The sequence below is a fragment of the Cupressus sempervirens genome, chromosome 1, assembly GCF_028749045.1.
Source record: "Cupressus sempervirens isolate cs-2001-9-10 chromosome 1, ASM2874904v1, whole genome shotgun sequence".
Classification (NCBI taxonomy): Eukaryota; Viridiplantae; Streptophyta; class Pinopsida; order Cupressales; family Cupressaceae; genus Cupressus; species Cupressus sempervirens.
Window position 1 is genome coordinate 351572116 of NC_143118.1, and position 17100 is coordinate 351589215.

The 17100-nt window shown below is 34.2% G+C and overlaps 1 protein-coding gene across 1 annotated transcript in view; it reads left to right on the top strand.

Annotated features, from left to right (window-relative positions):
• LOC149577678 (protein PSK SIMULATOR 1-like) overlaps window positions 1-10729 on the top strand; it is a 153751-nt gene extending 143022 nt beyond the window's left edge. The window contains exons 10-12 of the mRNA XM_089825000.1: window positions 9455-9531; window positions 9753-9797; window positions 9913-10729. Of these exons, the coding sequence (XP_089681126.1) occupies window positions 9455-9531; window positions 9753-9797; window positions 9913-10462 (672 nt within the window). The 3' untranslated portion in view covers window positions 10463-10729. The remainder of the gene's footprint in view (window positions 1-9454; window positions 9532-9752; window positions 9798-9912) is intronic.
• Window positions 10730-17100: the final 6371 nt, after the last annotated feature.

Genomic DNA, 17100 nt, shown 5'->3' on the forward strand with positions numbered 1-17100 from the left:
TCTCTTCATCGCTCTCATTATTTATTTTTTATTTTTTATATTGATTACCTCTTCCTTCTCATCTCTTTAAATTTACTTCTCTCATCACTTATCTTCTTTACATCTCTATCTCCCCCTCTCATCTTAATATCTCTACATCTGCAAATCTCCTCCCCATCGCTTGCTCTATCTCTATCTCTACCTTGTTATTTCTCTACCCCTATACATCTCTCTCTCTCTCTATCTTTATATCTCTCCCTTTGTTATTCTCTCTTCTTTATATATTTTATACCTTCCATCTCCACTCTTTCCCTCTATCTCTCCCTCTCCTTTTCATATCCCTCATAGTGCCCTTGGAAATTGTCATTTGGGAAAATTTAAAGGAATAATGAACATGTGCAGACAAATAGTTCTCTTGAGTCTAGAATTTGTAATGTTAAGAGAAGAATGTTTAAAATTCTATAAACTATAATGAATATGTTTACTTGTTTACTATTTTTTCAGTATATGCCACAAGATGAAAACTCACACATTATCACAAACATTGTGAACAAAAATATATGTATCAAAACTTTAGATGAAAGATGTGTTGCATTGAATGGAATAGCCATATGCTTTCATATACAAAACTTCACATTTTTCCTGTCTATCTTAGTCATATATCACCTCATGCATATATACTATGCTTTGAATTTTTGCCAAAAAATTGTAATAACTACATTTTCCAGTAATACTTGTAGATGCAAACATATGCTTATCATCATCTTTGACGTAAGCATATATACTATTTATAACAATTGACAAAAGCTATGTTGCATTGAATTGAGTACACAAGTTACATTTTGCATATATATCATCATATATTTATACAATTCTTACATACCATGCTCAAGTATTACTTTCATCATACATTTCCTTAATCTTGGGAAGCACGATATTACTTTTCACAATAAAGTCTATTGGTATTCCTTGTAATGAGGTACATGGAGGAGGATGCTAGTATAGGTTGTGGAATTTTGACTTTTATCTTAATTTAACTCACTATGTTTCACACTTTAATTTTCTTTATGATGATTTGGCAGGGACGCAAGATAAATATAGCCATGAAAAATAATCAGAGTTGTGCACTTGGCAACCACACTAACTGTGTAGAAAAATCCAAAGATATGAAACAGTGGCATAGTGCACAAAGTAACACCCTTTTTTGGATCACTCCTCTGCATAAACTCTGCACCATAGAGATGTGTTTTTTGTGACTGGAAACCACTCCTTTGTTCTTCCCTATTGTCCCTAACGAATAGAGAAGCGTGGTGGTGTCTTCTTGTTCTACGGAGTCTGATTGAAAACCATCCACATCAGACTGAAATAGGTCGTCAATTGTAGCAACATATCTAGTCATTTGTGGCTAGGCTCATTTTTTGTGTGAAAATGACAAGCAGTTGGGCCGCACAGGTTTTGTGAGCAAATTTTGGGGTTCTATAGGTGAGGACGAGATTTGAATCCATGACCTGCTCTCAAATCTCAGCCTCGGTGTTGAGCAAATTAGTAGCGGTTACACAGATGATGTTGGGAAAAACAATCGAATCCTTGGGTGACGTTGCAGACCCATGGTGTGGGAGAGCTGCGTGTTAGATTCGACATCTATGAAGGCTGTCTCCCCATTCGAAATGTAGATTCTTCCTAGGATTTGATCGACGGGTTAGGCTTGGCATCCGAGCAACAAAACGGGTAGGAGGAATTCGATCCAAACCACACAAATTGCCTTTGATAAGAAAAATGTGATTGCATTTGGGCAACAATCTTCCCTTCTCATTGTCCCCAAATTCACAAAAGTGAACCTCTGTGTGACCTTCTCTCCTTTGGTCACACCCCTTCCCATGCCTCTCTTAGTAGTTAGAGCTCATTCCTCTTCCAAAGCAGTCTGTTGATAGTCGTTGACCAGTCTTGTACCAGAAGAAGGGATAACAAAGGGAATATATATGCAGTGAATATATACTTTGTTGGGCGAGTAGAAGTGCAAAAACACCAAGTTCAAAAGCATAGGCAAGATCAAAATGAATGGAGCTACATACGATGCATATATACTTTCTTGGGTGAGTCGCCAAGTGCAATGGAGATAAATTAGAGCAGGTATGAGGGAGGCATAATGGTTCGACGTTTCCTTAACTATAGGTCATATGTCTTCTTGACATTGATTTCGGGCGTAAATTTTCAATCAATCAAATCAAGCCTTGAAAAGTATGTTTAAGCTTTCACACGGTGCAAGTTGGACAAATTAATCCAGTAGAGAGAATATAAACGGACCTTGAAAAGTATATTTAAACTTTCAAATGGTGCGAGGTGGACAAATTAATCTAGTAGAAAGAATATAAACAGATGAGATTAAACCTATGGTCGACCATTCCTTCTCCGTGAGTTTCGACTGTTAGATCTAAAAATCGGCTCCTCCCTTTTCATATAGGAAACACCTTTGGCATAAAAATATAATAATACTAAATCTAATAAAAAACCAATATGAATGAGTTTAAATTTAAAATTTAAACATTTAAATGTGCTAATTTTAAAACTATAACATATTAAATACATTAGATTTGTTAAATTTTAGTATAAATTATTAAATCATTTAAGACAGGGCCCGACTTGGATGGGACTGGAAGAAGTCGATTCTGTGTAATTCGTCTTTTAGCCCACTCATAGGCCAGAATGCCAAGCCTTGAAATTTCAGCTGCTTCCTTCCCTACCTGCAACACATTCTCTTCCAATGTCAAATGCCCAACAAGGTCCATCACTCTCTCTTCTGTTCACAGTCATATGTTATAGAAACTGAAAGAGTTGATCTCCCCATTACATGGAAACGGAGGGGTCTGCAAATTAGCAACATTTTTATCAATGCCTCCATTCAAAACCAGACCCATGTTAAGGAACAAAACCAACAAACTGTTAGTGCAACCGCAAAAGATTACAAATGGTGCAACAAAAATGGAAGGAATCACTCTGAGAATGTAGCTTTCAATTCTTTGCTCCCGAACAGTGGCTAAAAGTCAGTGCAACTGTTACTTCAAAACATTTGAAGTCTGCTATTTTTTTTTCCAGGCAGCTCTTAAACATCTTCAAACAACATCAGATGCATAGAAAGAGTCTTTAATGATAACATTTCTATATGCCGGGTGACAAATGTGTGCACGATTAGGAATGTTTTAGAAGAAAAATCACTCGAAAACCCCAAGATGCTTTACAAAATACATAAAAATAGTAGCCAACATTCTCCATCTGAATTCCATTGCGATTTTAATGAATTTTATACAAAAAGTTTAATGTTCGCCAAAATTTGTACTTCATGTATGAAATTCGCTGAACCTTGTGACATAGCTTTAGGTAAACTATGTTCTAAAAAATTATCACATCTAGAGTTTATATTGAGGGACTTCATACTTATATATCTTTTCTTCTCAACGGTGTTTGGTATAGCTGATAAAAAACATCAATCTTTTTAAATCGATGTAAGATATAGATTTTTGTTTGATATCTTTGCATGGTCTACTTGGAAAATTGTTTGCATGTGAAATTTGTTGGAAAAGTCAGACAAATTTCAGAAAACAAGCAGAAAGAGCATAACTTTTTCATGCATATTCATACATAAAGTGCAGCCATAAGTATGAGTTTGGAGTTACTAATCACTTAATCCAAACGTGAAAAGTGTCACACATCAACATAAGGGGGGGAAATGATGCATAACCTTGAAGGTCATATCCTTCATTACATTACACATCAACAAAACTGGGGTCTGTTGCATAACCTTTGTAGGTTGTATCATTAGTCCTTTTAAACAATTTCCCAATTCTCTTTCTTTATATACAGATGGATAGGTAGATAAATAATGGCAGAGGGCATCCTTGCTTGACTGCAATACTGTTATCTATTTTATTAATATAGTCATTGTGGAGTCGTAGATAATATTCACAAAATTTGGAGAGATATCCAGCATCTCCAGTCTTTTCCCAGAATTGCTGAAGAACATTTTGAAGGAATTATTAAAAAACAAGAGCTCTTTGTGAGCTGGAGTCCCTGCCTTTTGACATCATAGTAGGGACTGTACATGAGTTGCTCTTTAAATAATTTGAAAAAGACTTATAATATTTATTTCTTTATAATTTTCTCATAAAATGAAAATAAAATAATTTGTTAACAGAAATAATTTAAAGTAATTTTGTTTAAAGAACATTTTAGAATTTAATTATTAAGTTTTAATTTTTCAAATAATTTGTTATTTAACATTTAAAATGTAAAATATTAATTTAAATTTTTAATTCAAAAGTGCTGAAAATGGCATTCATAGAATATGAATGTATAAAAATTAGTTAACATAACTCTACATTCATTGATTATTTTTATGGAGTATTGATATATTTATTTATTTTTCTATAGGCATAAATAGTTATATAAAATTAATTGAAAGAAAAAATCTATGAGCTTGAGGATGAAATTAAAACACAAATTAAGCTTAAACTATGAAAGTTGAAAAAATAATTAATTAAATTAATTGAACTTCAATAAATAATTACATTACTTTTTGATTGGTGTTTATAAAGGTGGTCAGAACAAATCGACGCCAACATTTACATAGCACTAAACATGACCATAATTAAATGCCTTATCAACTATCGTCTTAGTTACTAATGCGTTTGGATTTGTCCCTAGTGCTGATGCGAATGCACGAGGATGCGCCGATGTGGTAGGATGCGTGGCAGATGCTTCCAGGAAGCGTCAACATGGCTACAGATGTGTACAGGGTGCTTCGGAGAGCATCTGGACGCATCTCGTGAGTGTCCGGCTTTTTCCACCACCCAATCGCTTAAGTGACTCAAATAACATGTGTTTTAAATAGTTTTTTATTTTTATTTTTCCTTCTATTTGCCTTAAAACCCTAAAACAGCCCTTAAAGAGGTCATTCATTACCTATTCTTCCCATTTTGTTTTCAGCTGGGCTCTCTTATCATTTGGTCTCCATTGTGAAATTCTGAAAGCAAGGTCATTGTTTTGAAGAGGATCATTCCTAGGGTGTCTATTGAGCTTCCAAAAAGGACGAATAAGCATCCAATCCATTTCGTGAGTTTTTTTAGTGATTTTTAAAAAAAAATTTCATGAATTTTTCAAGTTTTAGGAGAAATTTTTCAAGAAATTTTGTTTTTTTTTTTTAAAGAAATGGAGGAGTAAGTTTTTTAAAACATTTCAAAGTTGTTTTTTTTCTATTTTCTTATTAGATTTATAGTTTCTATTGTGCAAGAATGGCCACTACTAGTCAAAGTTCAGCAGCAAGGCAAGAACGAAGTGATAACTTTAATATTGATGTGGCATCTCCATTATGGAGACACACCACAAGATTATCACAGGTTTCCGGAGGTGGGTCATACATTTGGAGATGCAATATATGTCATAGTAAACCATTCAATAGCTCATATTCTTGGGTCAAAGTTCATTTTATGGGCCCTACTGGTAAAGGAATAGCATTGTGCAAGGGAAGAAAAGATGAAAAAGGGTTGAGTGATGCACAATTAGCTGGATTCATAAAAGAACAAGAGGCTGCTGATCGTTTAGTGAGCAAATCAAAAACAAGTTTTTACAAATCTGCATCTACAAAGAGCAAATTGAATGTGCCCACTGATCATGTTGCATCCTCCAAACATCCATTCTTGGAAGTGGCAGAGGATGATGATGAAGTAGAAGTTATTAATCGCAAAAGAGGTCCGTTGGATCAAGCATTCAAAATGGAGGCAAGAGAGATTGTTGATGAAGCAATTGCACGTTGCCTTTATGCCAATGGTCTTCCTTTCAATTTGGTAAGATCGCCATATTGGAGGGAAATGGTTGTAGCCATCCTTAGAGCACCAGCTGATTACATTAGCCCCAGGTATGAAAAGGTGCGTACTACTCTTTTGCAAAAAGAAAAGATTTCTGTAGACAATGCTCTTCAACCAATTAGGACATCTTGGAAAACTTCCGGCATAACAATAGTATCTGATGGATGGAAAGACACAAGAAACCGACCATTGATAAATGTGATTGCAATGTCCCCCAAAGGGGCAATGTTTTTGAGGGCTATTTATTGTGAAGGACAAGTTAAGGATTCACAATTCATTTCTAGAATTCTCATTGAGGCAATAGAGATGGTGGGTAGTGAGAATGTGGCCCAGGTGGTTACAGATAATGCCACGAATTACAGGGGTGCAGGTGCTTTGGTTGAGTCTCGATACGACCATATTTTTTGGACACCATGCACCGTACACTCTCTCAACTTGGTCATGCAACAAATTGGCACCCAAATAGATTGGGTGAAGCAAATATACCAACAGGGAGAGGAGATACAAATGTTTGTGACAAACTAGCACATGTCACAATCTATATTCAGATCATTTTCCAAGTTGGAGTTGGTGAAGGTAGATTTAAAATTGTAATTATTTAGTTTCATTTATTTATTTATTTTGAATAAGTTTTATATTCATGTTCAATATCAAATTTCTTGTTTATAACTTCATTTTATATTTGATGTCATATTGTCAACTTGCTTATAGGTAGCTGAGACTAGATTTGCATCTTATACTATTGTTCTGAAACGACTCCTCAAGGTGAAATCAGCATTGGGCTAAATGGTTATTTGTAACCAATGGGCTATATGGAAGGCTTCAAATTTAGAGAGAGCCTTGAAGGTCAGGGGTATGATCTTGGATGAGCATTGGTGGGCTCGTGTGCAATTTGTGTTGGATTTCACCGAGCCTATCATGACTATGCTATGCTTTGCCAATATAGATGCACCTTGCTTGCGGGATGTGTACGATGACATAGACACCATGGTAGAAAAGGTAAAGCTTTCCATACAAGCACATGAGACTGACCCCGCAAAATGTGAAGCCTTGTGCAAAAAGGTGGAGGATATCATTCATCATCGTTGGGAGACGATGACGACCCCATTGCACCTCCTTGCATATGCCTTATCTCCAAGCTACTATAGCTAGGAAATACTTGCTATGTCGGATAGAATTGCACCATATGCGGATGAAGAAGTTGCTACTGGGTGCTACACTGCATTTGCAAGACTCTTCCCAGATGATGAAATGCATAGAAAGGTGAGGCAAGAATTTGGCTTATTTGCTTCAGGGTCAAAACTTACTCTATATGCAATAAAGGACCAAAATGACATGGGAGGTATCACATGGTGGTACATGTATGGTCAACCATTCAAGCATCTATAGCCTCTTGCAATCAAGATCCTCTCACAAGTAAGTTTTCATTTATTTATTTCTAGCAATTGTATTCTACACTTTAGTGTTTAACATTCTCTAATTTAAATTTTATGAACACTATTTAGGTTGCAAGTTCTTCTGCTGCTGAATGGAATTGGAGTACATACTCCTATATCCATTCAGTGAAGCACACCTGGTTGGGCTCAAAGGAAGCTGAGGACTTGGTTTATATACATACCAACTTGCGTCTTTTGTCATGTAAGGAGGATGGATACAAGGAAGGGTCAACCAAGCTTTGGGATGCAGCCCTTGAATCTGCAGACTTGGATGCAACACTTCAGGATCTTACTGTGATGACGGATGATGATGTTGATAACATCATAGCATGTGCATCTAGCACAATTGGAACCATGCATGGTTTAAATGAATTTGCAAGTGTTGCAGCAGGAGGAGATGATGAGAATGTGGATTTTTTTGAGAATCCTTATGACTCTGAATGACTGAATGTGATTTGTGAATCTTGAGCATTGAGTCTTGATTGATCAACATTGAAGTTTGAACCGTGAACTATGTTTTGATTTTGTAATTCAAATTGCATTGGAATCTTGATGTTTTGATTACTATTATAACTTATTTCAATTTGATTATGATAAATTATAACGATTCAATGAATGGTTTATTTTTGTATTATTGTATATTTGATATTTCTTATATTTCTCTGCATACATTGTCATAAATTATAGTTGACAACTTTACCTAAATATATATGTATTAATATATATTATAAATATATATATTTAAAAATATATATACTTATGTGCGGACGCATCCAAATGCATCCAAAATCCCCCCAAAAAAAAAGAATCCATGCATCCATGCATCAGCACCCCGCACCCGCATCAGCATCAGGTCCAGAATCGGTAACTTAGACTATCGTATGTGTGAAATTTAGAAATGATAAGGCAAAAGATTTGATATTTTTTTTACAAAAATTGTATATTAAATGCCAATTCTCAATGACAGCAATTTATCTTGTCATATTAAAAAAATAGACTTTGTGAAGAACTTTTGGCATGTACATTCTAGCTCTGGTTCTTTTTTTTTTTTTTTTTTTTGTTAAATCGTCCTTGTTTGAAGTTTTTTCAGCACAAGCAGATGATGTTTTCTCATGCAAACCTTCATTTTCCCCAAACCAAATACGCGTCATAATGATTCACACAATGCAGATTAACAGTAGCAGCATTAAATATGGCATTATTTTATTGGACATTGATGACTGCATCCTTATTACATTAAATTTGATGTAAGAAGTCAGTGTAATTAATGCATCATTGTTTTTTGTTTGATCTTTTTTAAGTGAAAAATATAATTAAATCCCATGAAAATAGTTTTGATCCATTAAGAAAAAAGATTTATTGTTCTGATAAATGAACTTAATAACTTTAGGAATATATGATGTTTGCTGGAAAAAAGAAATAGGCTGGGGGGTCAAACAAAAACATTAGTTCCCTGCCTTATAATCTGGAAAAGAATTAAAGAACATTTTTCTCTACAATTGCAGCTTTCATTTTAAGAAAGAAATACTGGTTTATCATAAAAGGTTGTCTGCTAACTGCTAGCTGAAGGATATCTTGTAGTTCAGAAAACAATAGAAGCAATCTTTTTTAATATTTCGTGAATTGCTGGTAATTATCTTGAGGGACTGCCTGGCTCATATTAGAGTGCTGGTGTTGATAGAAATCTAACTGAATAATTCATTCTCAAAGAAATCAAAAGTGGCGCTCTATCAAAAAATAAGAATGAAGAAGCTTTGGGAAATTCATGGTTATTGCTATAATTCAAAATAGTCCGGATTAGTCTATCTAATTATCTTTCAAGGAATCTTTTAACTTCTTTGTATTTATATTCTAATTTTCTGGATTATAAGTAAATGGGATCCCTATGTAAGCCAATCTTGAATAGATTACTTAGGAATTGCAAATATAGAAGTATTTTGTGTAGGGTATATTAAACCTCTATTTTAATAAAAAAATTGAATTGAATCTGTTAGAATTTTAATGAGCATTTTGAAATGTAATTAGAAATGCTTTGTAAACCAATATTATATTCGGGAATATACATTATTTAAGTTTCAGTTTAAGAATGGATATTTCAGCTAGAAGGTTCAAACATGGTATAACATTATGCTAAACAAAGTAACACATTATGATTATTCCATTTGTGTCGCATGCCTGCAGCTTACAGTTCCACAGATTAAAGCAGAGATGGAGAAAATCTTAACATGGCTTGTTCCAGTTGCTACGAACACTACTAAGTAATCAACTGTCCTATAGCCTTTTTATTATTTTTCTCATTGATAAGAATCTGAATACCTTCAATGGTAACTTAAAAATGTTTTTCCGAGCTTTGTAACAAGATTTCGTAATGTGTTAAATAATGACGTGTGCTTTCTGTTTTATCAAATTCTGACAAACACCTATAGTGTTTCTTCAACTAATTGTACTCTTCTGTGTGCTGTGGTACCCTGAAAACCAGAGCACACCATGGTTTTGGATGGGTGGGAGAGTGGGCAAATACTGGGTAAGCAGATGTTTTAAATTGCCTATATTAGAATCTTGAACTTTGTAGTTAGATTTCAATTAATGATGCAAATGTAATCCACAATCAAAATATAATTGATGATTTGATCTTGCAGATCTGCATTAGATCGAAGGTTACCCGGGCATAGTGATTTTACACTCATTCAAACTTTTCATTATGCAGAGAAAGACAAGACAGAAGCTTACATTTTTGAATTGATTGTGTGGCTTCATCATCTTGTGAACCAGGCTAGAAATAGTGTAATTGGAAACAAGTCTCCTATTAAATCACCGATTCGTTTTACCTTAACAAGTTCAAATAGTTCCGTGCTTGTTCCAGACAAACCAGCTTCACTAGAAAATGAACATCTTCCAGCTTTTAGTGAGCTTTCTCAAGAGGATAAGGACATGCTAAAAGATGTAAACTTCAGAAAATTGACCCCGGGAATAAGCAAAAGTCAGGAATTCGATTCAGCTAAGGTAAGAGCTGCCCATCAGGCTGCTTGTAGACTAAGCAAAAGCAATAGCCATTCTCCGACTACTAACACAAAGAGCGAGTTTAATGGACTGAGGCAACATACAACACTAGATACAATGGAATTTGACATTGATAGGATACAAGCATTAGATGTGATTGATAGGGTTGAAAATCTCACTGTATTGTAACCATTATTTTGGTTCTTATTTCATTTAATGTGGTTTCTACTGCTTAAGTAGATTTTACTCATGTTTAGTCAAATTTGTATTTTTAGTCAGTACTTGCATTATGCATAGCATTTCATTTTTGGAATGCTACATGGCAGTATAATGTAACAGTTCGATTTTAAAGAATCTGTATATATACATGCATTGGCCAACAAATGGCTATATGTGCCAAGTTTTGTAGTTTAATGATTTGATAAAATATTCAGAATCTCATTTTATTTGCTCGAAGTGCCACCCAAGTTAACAATAAAGTCAGCTTTGATGTTGCTTGTATTTTATCCTAGATGATATGGAAAACAGATCCAACCCTGAAAGCAGCAATGTTTTTTGTTTGGGTTGTGCATAAAGCGTCATCATAAAAGCTCAGATATTTAATATTAAATCTAGTGTAACTTTTTGAGAACTATAACCGCATACCAACCATTATTTAGGTTTCTTCAATGAAAAGATGCATAAAACTTGTAGGAACCACATTTATGAAGACTATATAAGCAATTTATGAATCTCTCACTTCAGGTAGATAACTGTTCAAAAAGAAATGGATAAGGGGTGGTGTTGATTTTCTTTCGAACTAAATGAAAGTCGAGAAGAAATAGATGAGGTGGCTGTGACTTATCCAAACTAAATAAAGAGGTGTTCAAGAAGAAAGGATTGATGACGACTAAGAACAGTTACTATGATGGCATTTTCAGAGAAAATCGTTACAGCATTATTTATCTTGGAGTTTCTTGCCATCATCTGAAAAGTGGTGTTACAAACCTTTCAGTTAATTCAAATGGTCAGTGTCAAACATGCTATTGCATGAATTTAGCAAACAATAACCCTATTCACTCAGTTTTTTGGGACAAATACTAAGCATTCCAGTTGAAGTCTGTTGAATATATAGGCTGCATAACAGATATAACGCGATTTTTTTCATCAAAGTATTCCAATAGAGTTCCAATTACGAAGGATAAAATGACAGCTGAAATGTCAAGAAGTTTTCATGAAATTCGAATTAAGACTCACATTGTTCTTTTGCTCCTTACTTTGTTAGCCTTGATAGAAATAAAGAGGGCTTTGTCGGAGCTATAAAAAAAGCAAATCACTTTTGATGCATGTGCATTTATATAACTATGAAGATAAATATTGAAAACCAACTCTAATTATTAAAGCTATTTATGAGCTTCAAATCCTGATATCGGTTCTAAGTTGGAAGAAAATCTCCAGCCAGCAAATGTTTCAAGTAAGAATTGCTTAGGATATTGTGCCTTTTGGCTGGCAGTATCGTGTTTCATAACATCATACTTCCGAATGCTTTTCTTAACAAATTGATATATTTCTTTCCTACCCTTTTAAAACCATGCTGTACTCTGGTTTTCAAATGATAATGCTGTTGATTTAGCGAATGTCCTTGAGGAGGCTTCAAATTATACTTAGTAGTCAATATTATAACAAAATTGGTATATTAAAGCCTTAATGCCCAATGTATACGTGTTTGTGCTTATACTAAAATCAAATTCAAACTGCACATATGATTGGTGCGCCAAAGTCTTTCCAAATCAGTGGTAGATGTAGAATTAACAGGCTCTATTGTTCCAAATGATTTGACAGGATGAATTCAAATTGATGGGTCCAAATTTCACAGTTTGAAGCAAGTTTTGTGAGTGAAAGTAATGTACAAAGTTGCACAATATATGGCTCGAGTTGGCTTGCTCAGAACTTTAACAGACTTTGCAATCTTTTTTGAGTTGGGATTTTATGTGAATGATGCGAAAAACATCACTTTCGAATGACAAATCTTGAATAAATTATTTGGATTGAAGTTTTGCACCAATTATATTTAACTTCAAGAAGAAAAAGTACATAACCATTTGGTGAAACAAAATGATGGTTGGGAGGAAACTCATCTCACAACCAACCAACCATTTGGTGAAACAAAATGATGGTTGGGAGGAAACTCATCTCACAACCAACCTGGGGTTAACTCCTAGCAAAAACTAACATTTGGGCATTGCCTTGGCAAACTTTATAACCAAAGAAGAAAATGAAAGGACCAAGCCCAAAGCTAGAGGAAGTCTTCATGTTGCGAGAGTATTTGTAGATGGTGATGATCATTTTTGGTATTTAGATCTCCCAAATGTAGACCTGAGAAGGTTGCAGGGGTTGGAGTGTGCAAACCATCTGCTTTCTCCTCTGGTTCTTCCTAACATGACTGTTGTTGAAATAGCATCAGTTGGATTATCACAGTAAAACACATATTATCTAATATTTTGTTTTGATGGAGGGTTCAGACCTGCAGGGCAATCCAGCGAGGCACGAGGTCTGCGAGCTACCATAATATTAAACATTGAATATTCCGTAGTTTATTACCACCCTGTTTAAACATCTAATCACTATCTTGTATGGGTTGTTAATGATTAATACACGATGAGCATCATCCTCAATAGCACGATATTCATCCGACAATTATTAAAGGGTTTTGATGTTTTGTTTGTAACACTGTTCATTATTGTGTTTGTTATTAAGAGTTGACAAGAGTTATAAACTGCGCAGGGTCATGACACTACATGACATAAGCCGCGTAGAGTCAAGCCCATACGTGGGTGATGACTTTTCCATTTAATATATATTTGTCACTACTGGTCTAAGGAAAACATATTCAAGAAAGTAAATATAAGTACTTGTAGTGACTTACATTAAGCAGTCCCATCAATAATCTGAAGTTGCATTATATATAGTAGTAAATATAAAAGAGACATTGCAAAGTAAAGCGACATAATTTGAATTATATTCTTGCAGAGATAGTTGAACTATTAGATCCATATTCCTCAACATGGTATCAAGAGCTAAGCTGATAAGAGTTCAAATAAAATATGGAAATTATTATCCAAATACAATTTACATTAAGAAATATATTCAAACAGGCACCAATGATGAACAGAGTCAGATTCAAAGACAGACTCAAAGGTGCATCAAACTTTATTGGAGAATTTGAATAATGATCATTCTTTGAGAGCTCAAATTATAATCATGTGGAAGAAAACAAAACCATGTTGGACAATGAACCAGATAAAACCATATGGAAAAGACATAACAATAAAGACATGAAAATCATTATAGATGATGTGAAGGATCAAATACTACCAATTATATGAAAAATGGAAATTGCCAATCAAATGTTCATTACTTTTCAAAGCCCATATGAAATCAATCATACAAGCAAGCTTCTTACCTTGAAACAACTTTTTCACATCAAGATGAAGAAAGGGAAAACAATTATATCATATTTTATGAGAATTATGAATAAAGAGATCAACTATCAACTATTAAAAATCATGTAGACAAAAAATAATCATCCTTGATGCCCTTAAATGAGTTACCAACTTCTTGTGAAGCCTTTATTTATAGAATCAATGCGCGGCTTGAACTACCTAAATTTGATCAAATTAAAAATGCCTGCACTCGGGAAGAATCTAGATTAATTAAATGAGAGATCAGTGTAAATAAAGAGGGAGAAATTCAAGCCCTAAATGCAAACACAAACAATGAAAGGAAGAAAAAAATTTCAAATGAAAGGGGCAAGAATGGGGTGAGGGGGTTTAATCCTAAAAAACCTTCCAGAGAAGGGATGTCTAAAATACAATGCTACAAGTGTGATATTATTCTTAGAACAAAACTTAAGCCTCTATAGTTGAAATCAAGGAAGTTGAAAATTTAGTATTCTTCTTAGCCATATCAAGTGAACTAAACATTACCAAGAACACTTGGATAATCAATAGTGGAGCATCTTGATGCATAAACGGATTTGTAGATTAGCTCAAAACTTTTGAAGTCACTCAATAGAAGAAGTTACAATAGGGTTACAATAGGGGATAGTTCCACCTATCTAATAAAAGGAATTGAGACCTACTTAGGAAAAATTGAAAACTAGAGTTACCTAACTACTAACAAATGCATTATTTGTATTGGTCATTCAGAGGAATTTGGTATCCATTTGTGGTCTGGCTAAGCAAGGGTACTATGTCACCTTCCTAGAAGATAAGGTTTTACCTTGGCCAAAAAATTCTAACATTAAGAATGCAATCACTATAGGAGTGAGATAAGATAAGATAATATTATTAATGTCCAACAAAAGACCACAATGAGGGTCTATGGGACCATAAGCTTACATCAAGAAAATAACAGACAAACGAAGCACCAAACGATGATCACAAAAGAACAAGAACAATAAACGAAGAAGAAGAAAGCAAGAGACATCATGGGAAAGATTAGGTATCCGTCCTCGCAGAGAAAAAGTCCAACAATGACTTATCAATGTGGCTACCAGAGGTGTTGTGATGAAGTTGAGTGCTACTAGAGGAGTGTTGTTGGCGAAGAGGTCCCCTGCGGGGTCTCACAAATCTGTAATGGCTTGTATTAGGGAGATTGTACGGATGCTTCACACCCCAAACTAGAGTTAAGGGCGAGAAGGTGGTCGTAATAAGCTATGTCTGGGCCTGACTCTTGGGAAATGAAAGCTGCAAAGTATGATCACGAAGTTGCAAGGACTCACAGAGATAGAGCACAATGAATGTTGATAGGTGTACTTGAAAAAATTCAAGAGGGATTTGCAATCTCTAAACAGATAGTAAAATCTCCCTCTAATCTCGTGGTATATCGGGCATCTAAAAAGAAAATGAGTCTTAAATTTTGCCTCGTCTAAGGTACAAAGTGTGCACCCCTGATCCTCTCTAGCAATATGGTGATCAATCTGGATTCGGAGTCTGTGAGAGCCCACCTTGAAGGAGCCAAGGGAAATGAACATTTATATAAACTCTGTAATACTCAAAACCACGCATTAAATCATGAAGTTTTCAAAACTAATGAAATTGGACACAGAAGGTTAGGACACATCAATTTTTGTGCCCTACCCTCTATAGAAAAGATTGTGGTAGGCTTACCTAATCTAAAATATGAACATGTTGGGACTTGTAAGCCATGCGCTTTAGGAAAGAATTCCAAACGATCTTTTCCATGTAGTGAACATAAATAAAAAAATGGTACTTAAACTCGTTCACACTGATCTGTGTAGTCTAATGACAATACACTCATTAGGGGGATTCTTGTATTACATAGTTTTTGTTGATGAGTATTCCATAAAAACATATTTATTTTCTAAAGTTTAAAGAATCAAATGAAGTATTATTGAAATTTTAAGAGTTTAGAGCATTAATTGAAAATCAAATTGGAAAGAAAATTAAGGCTTTAAAATTAGAAAATAGGGGTAAATACATTTCTAAAAAAATTAAAGAATTTTGTACTTTTGTTGGGATTAAGAGGGAGTATACAATACTTTATAATCCACAATAAAATAGAGTGGTAGAAAGGAAAAAACATAACCAATATTGAAGCCGCTAAAGCTGTGATGCATGATCAAAATCTTCACACAATATTATGGGTTGAATCCTAAAATATGACAATGTACATTCAAAACAAATGTCTTTATTCAATTCTAGAGAATATAACACCTTAAGAAGCCTTCACGAGAAACAAACCATACTTAATTAAGAATTTTTTGTTTTCTTGTATGTATTCATTTTCCTAAAGAAAAGATGTCCACACTAGAACCCGCCGGAAAGAAAGGCTTATTTGTTGGTTATAATGAGTCATCTAAAACCTATAGAGTATATATTCCAGGACAAATAACAATTGAAATCAACAAAAATGTTTAATTTGAAGATGTCACATATAAGATTTCTAAAAATATTGAAGAACCAAATGATGAACCAAGCACATAATCAAATGAAAACTCATATTGTTGAGACTTAGAGGGAGAATTGTTCAGAAGACTATGAACCCATACAATCTAATTTTGAAAATTTTGAAATTCCATCCAACAAGAAAAAGCCATTTTGGGCAATAAAGATGATTGAAGATAACAATATAGCACCTGAAGATTTTTTTAGATAAAGTAAGAAAATAAGAAGTGACTCACACTATATTGCACTTATAAGTGAGCTCATCAAATTTGAAACCTCAAATGTTGAAGAAGGTTTAACATGCCAAACTTGGAAAGATGTTATGGTTGAGGAATACCAATCGATTTTGAAAAATGATGTGTGAAACATCGTACCTAGACCTAAGATCAAATTAGTTGTCCCTTCTAAACGGATTTTCAAAAACAAACATGCATCATATGGTAGTAATGAAAAACACAAAGTCAGATTAATTGCTAGAGGGTTTTTTGAGAAGGTTGGAATCAATTATGAAGAAATGTTTGCCTCTGTTGCTCAATAAATCTCCATAAGAACTTTAATTTTCATTGCTACATCTAAAGGATGGAAGATACATCAAATGGACGTAAAGACCACATTGTTGAATGGTGTTATTGACGAAGAAGTATATCTAGAACCTAGAAGGCTTTGTCATCCATGAAAATAACTCTCATGTATGTAAATTGAAGAAAGCTCTCTATGGTCTTTAACAAGCCCCCAAGACATGGTATGAAATGATAAACAATTATCTTACCAAACTAGGATACTCAAAAAATGAAGCAAATCCAACTATACACTTCAAAATATTAGATGGTGACATGTCACAACTTGGTTTGTACATTGATGATTTACTAATAATAGGGG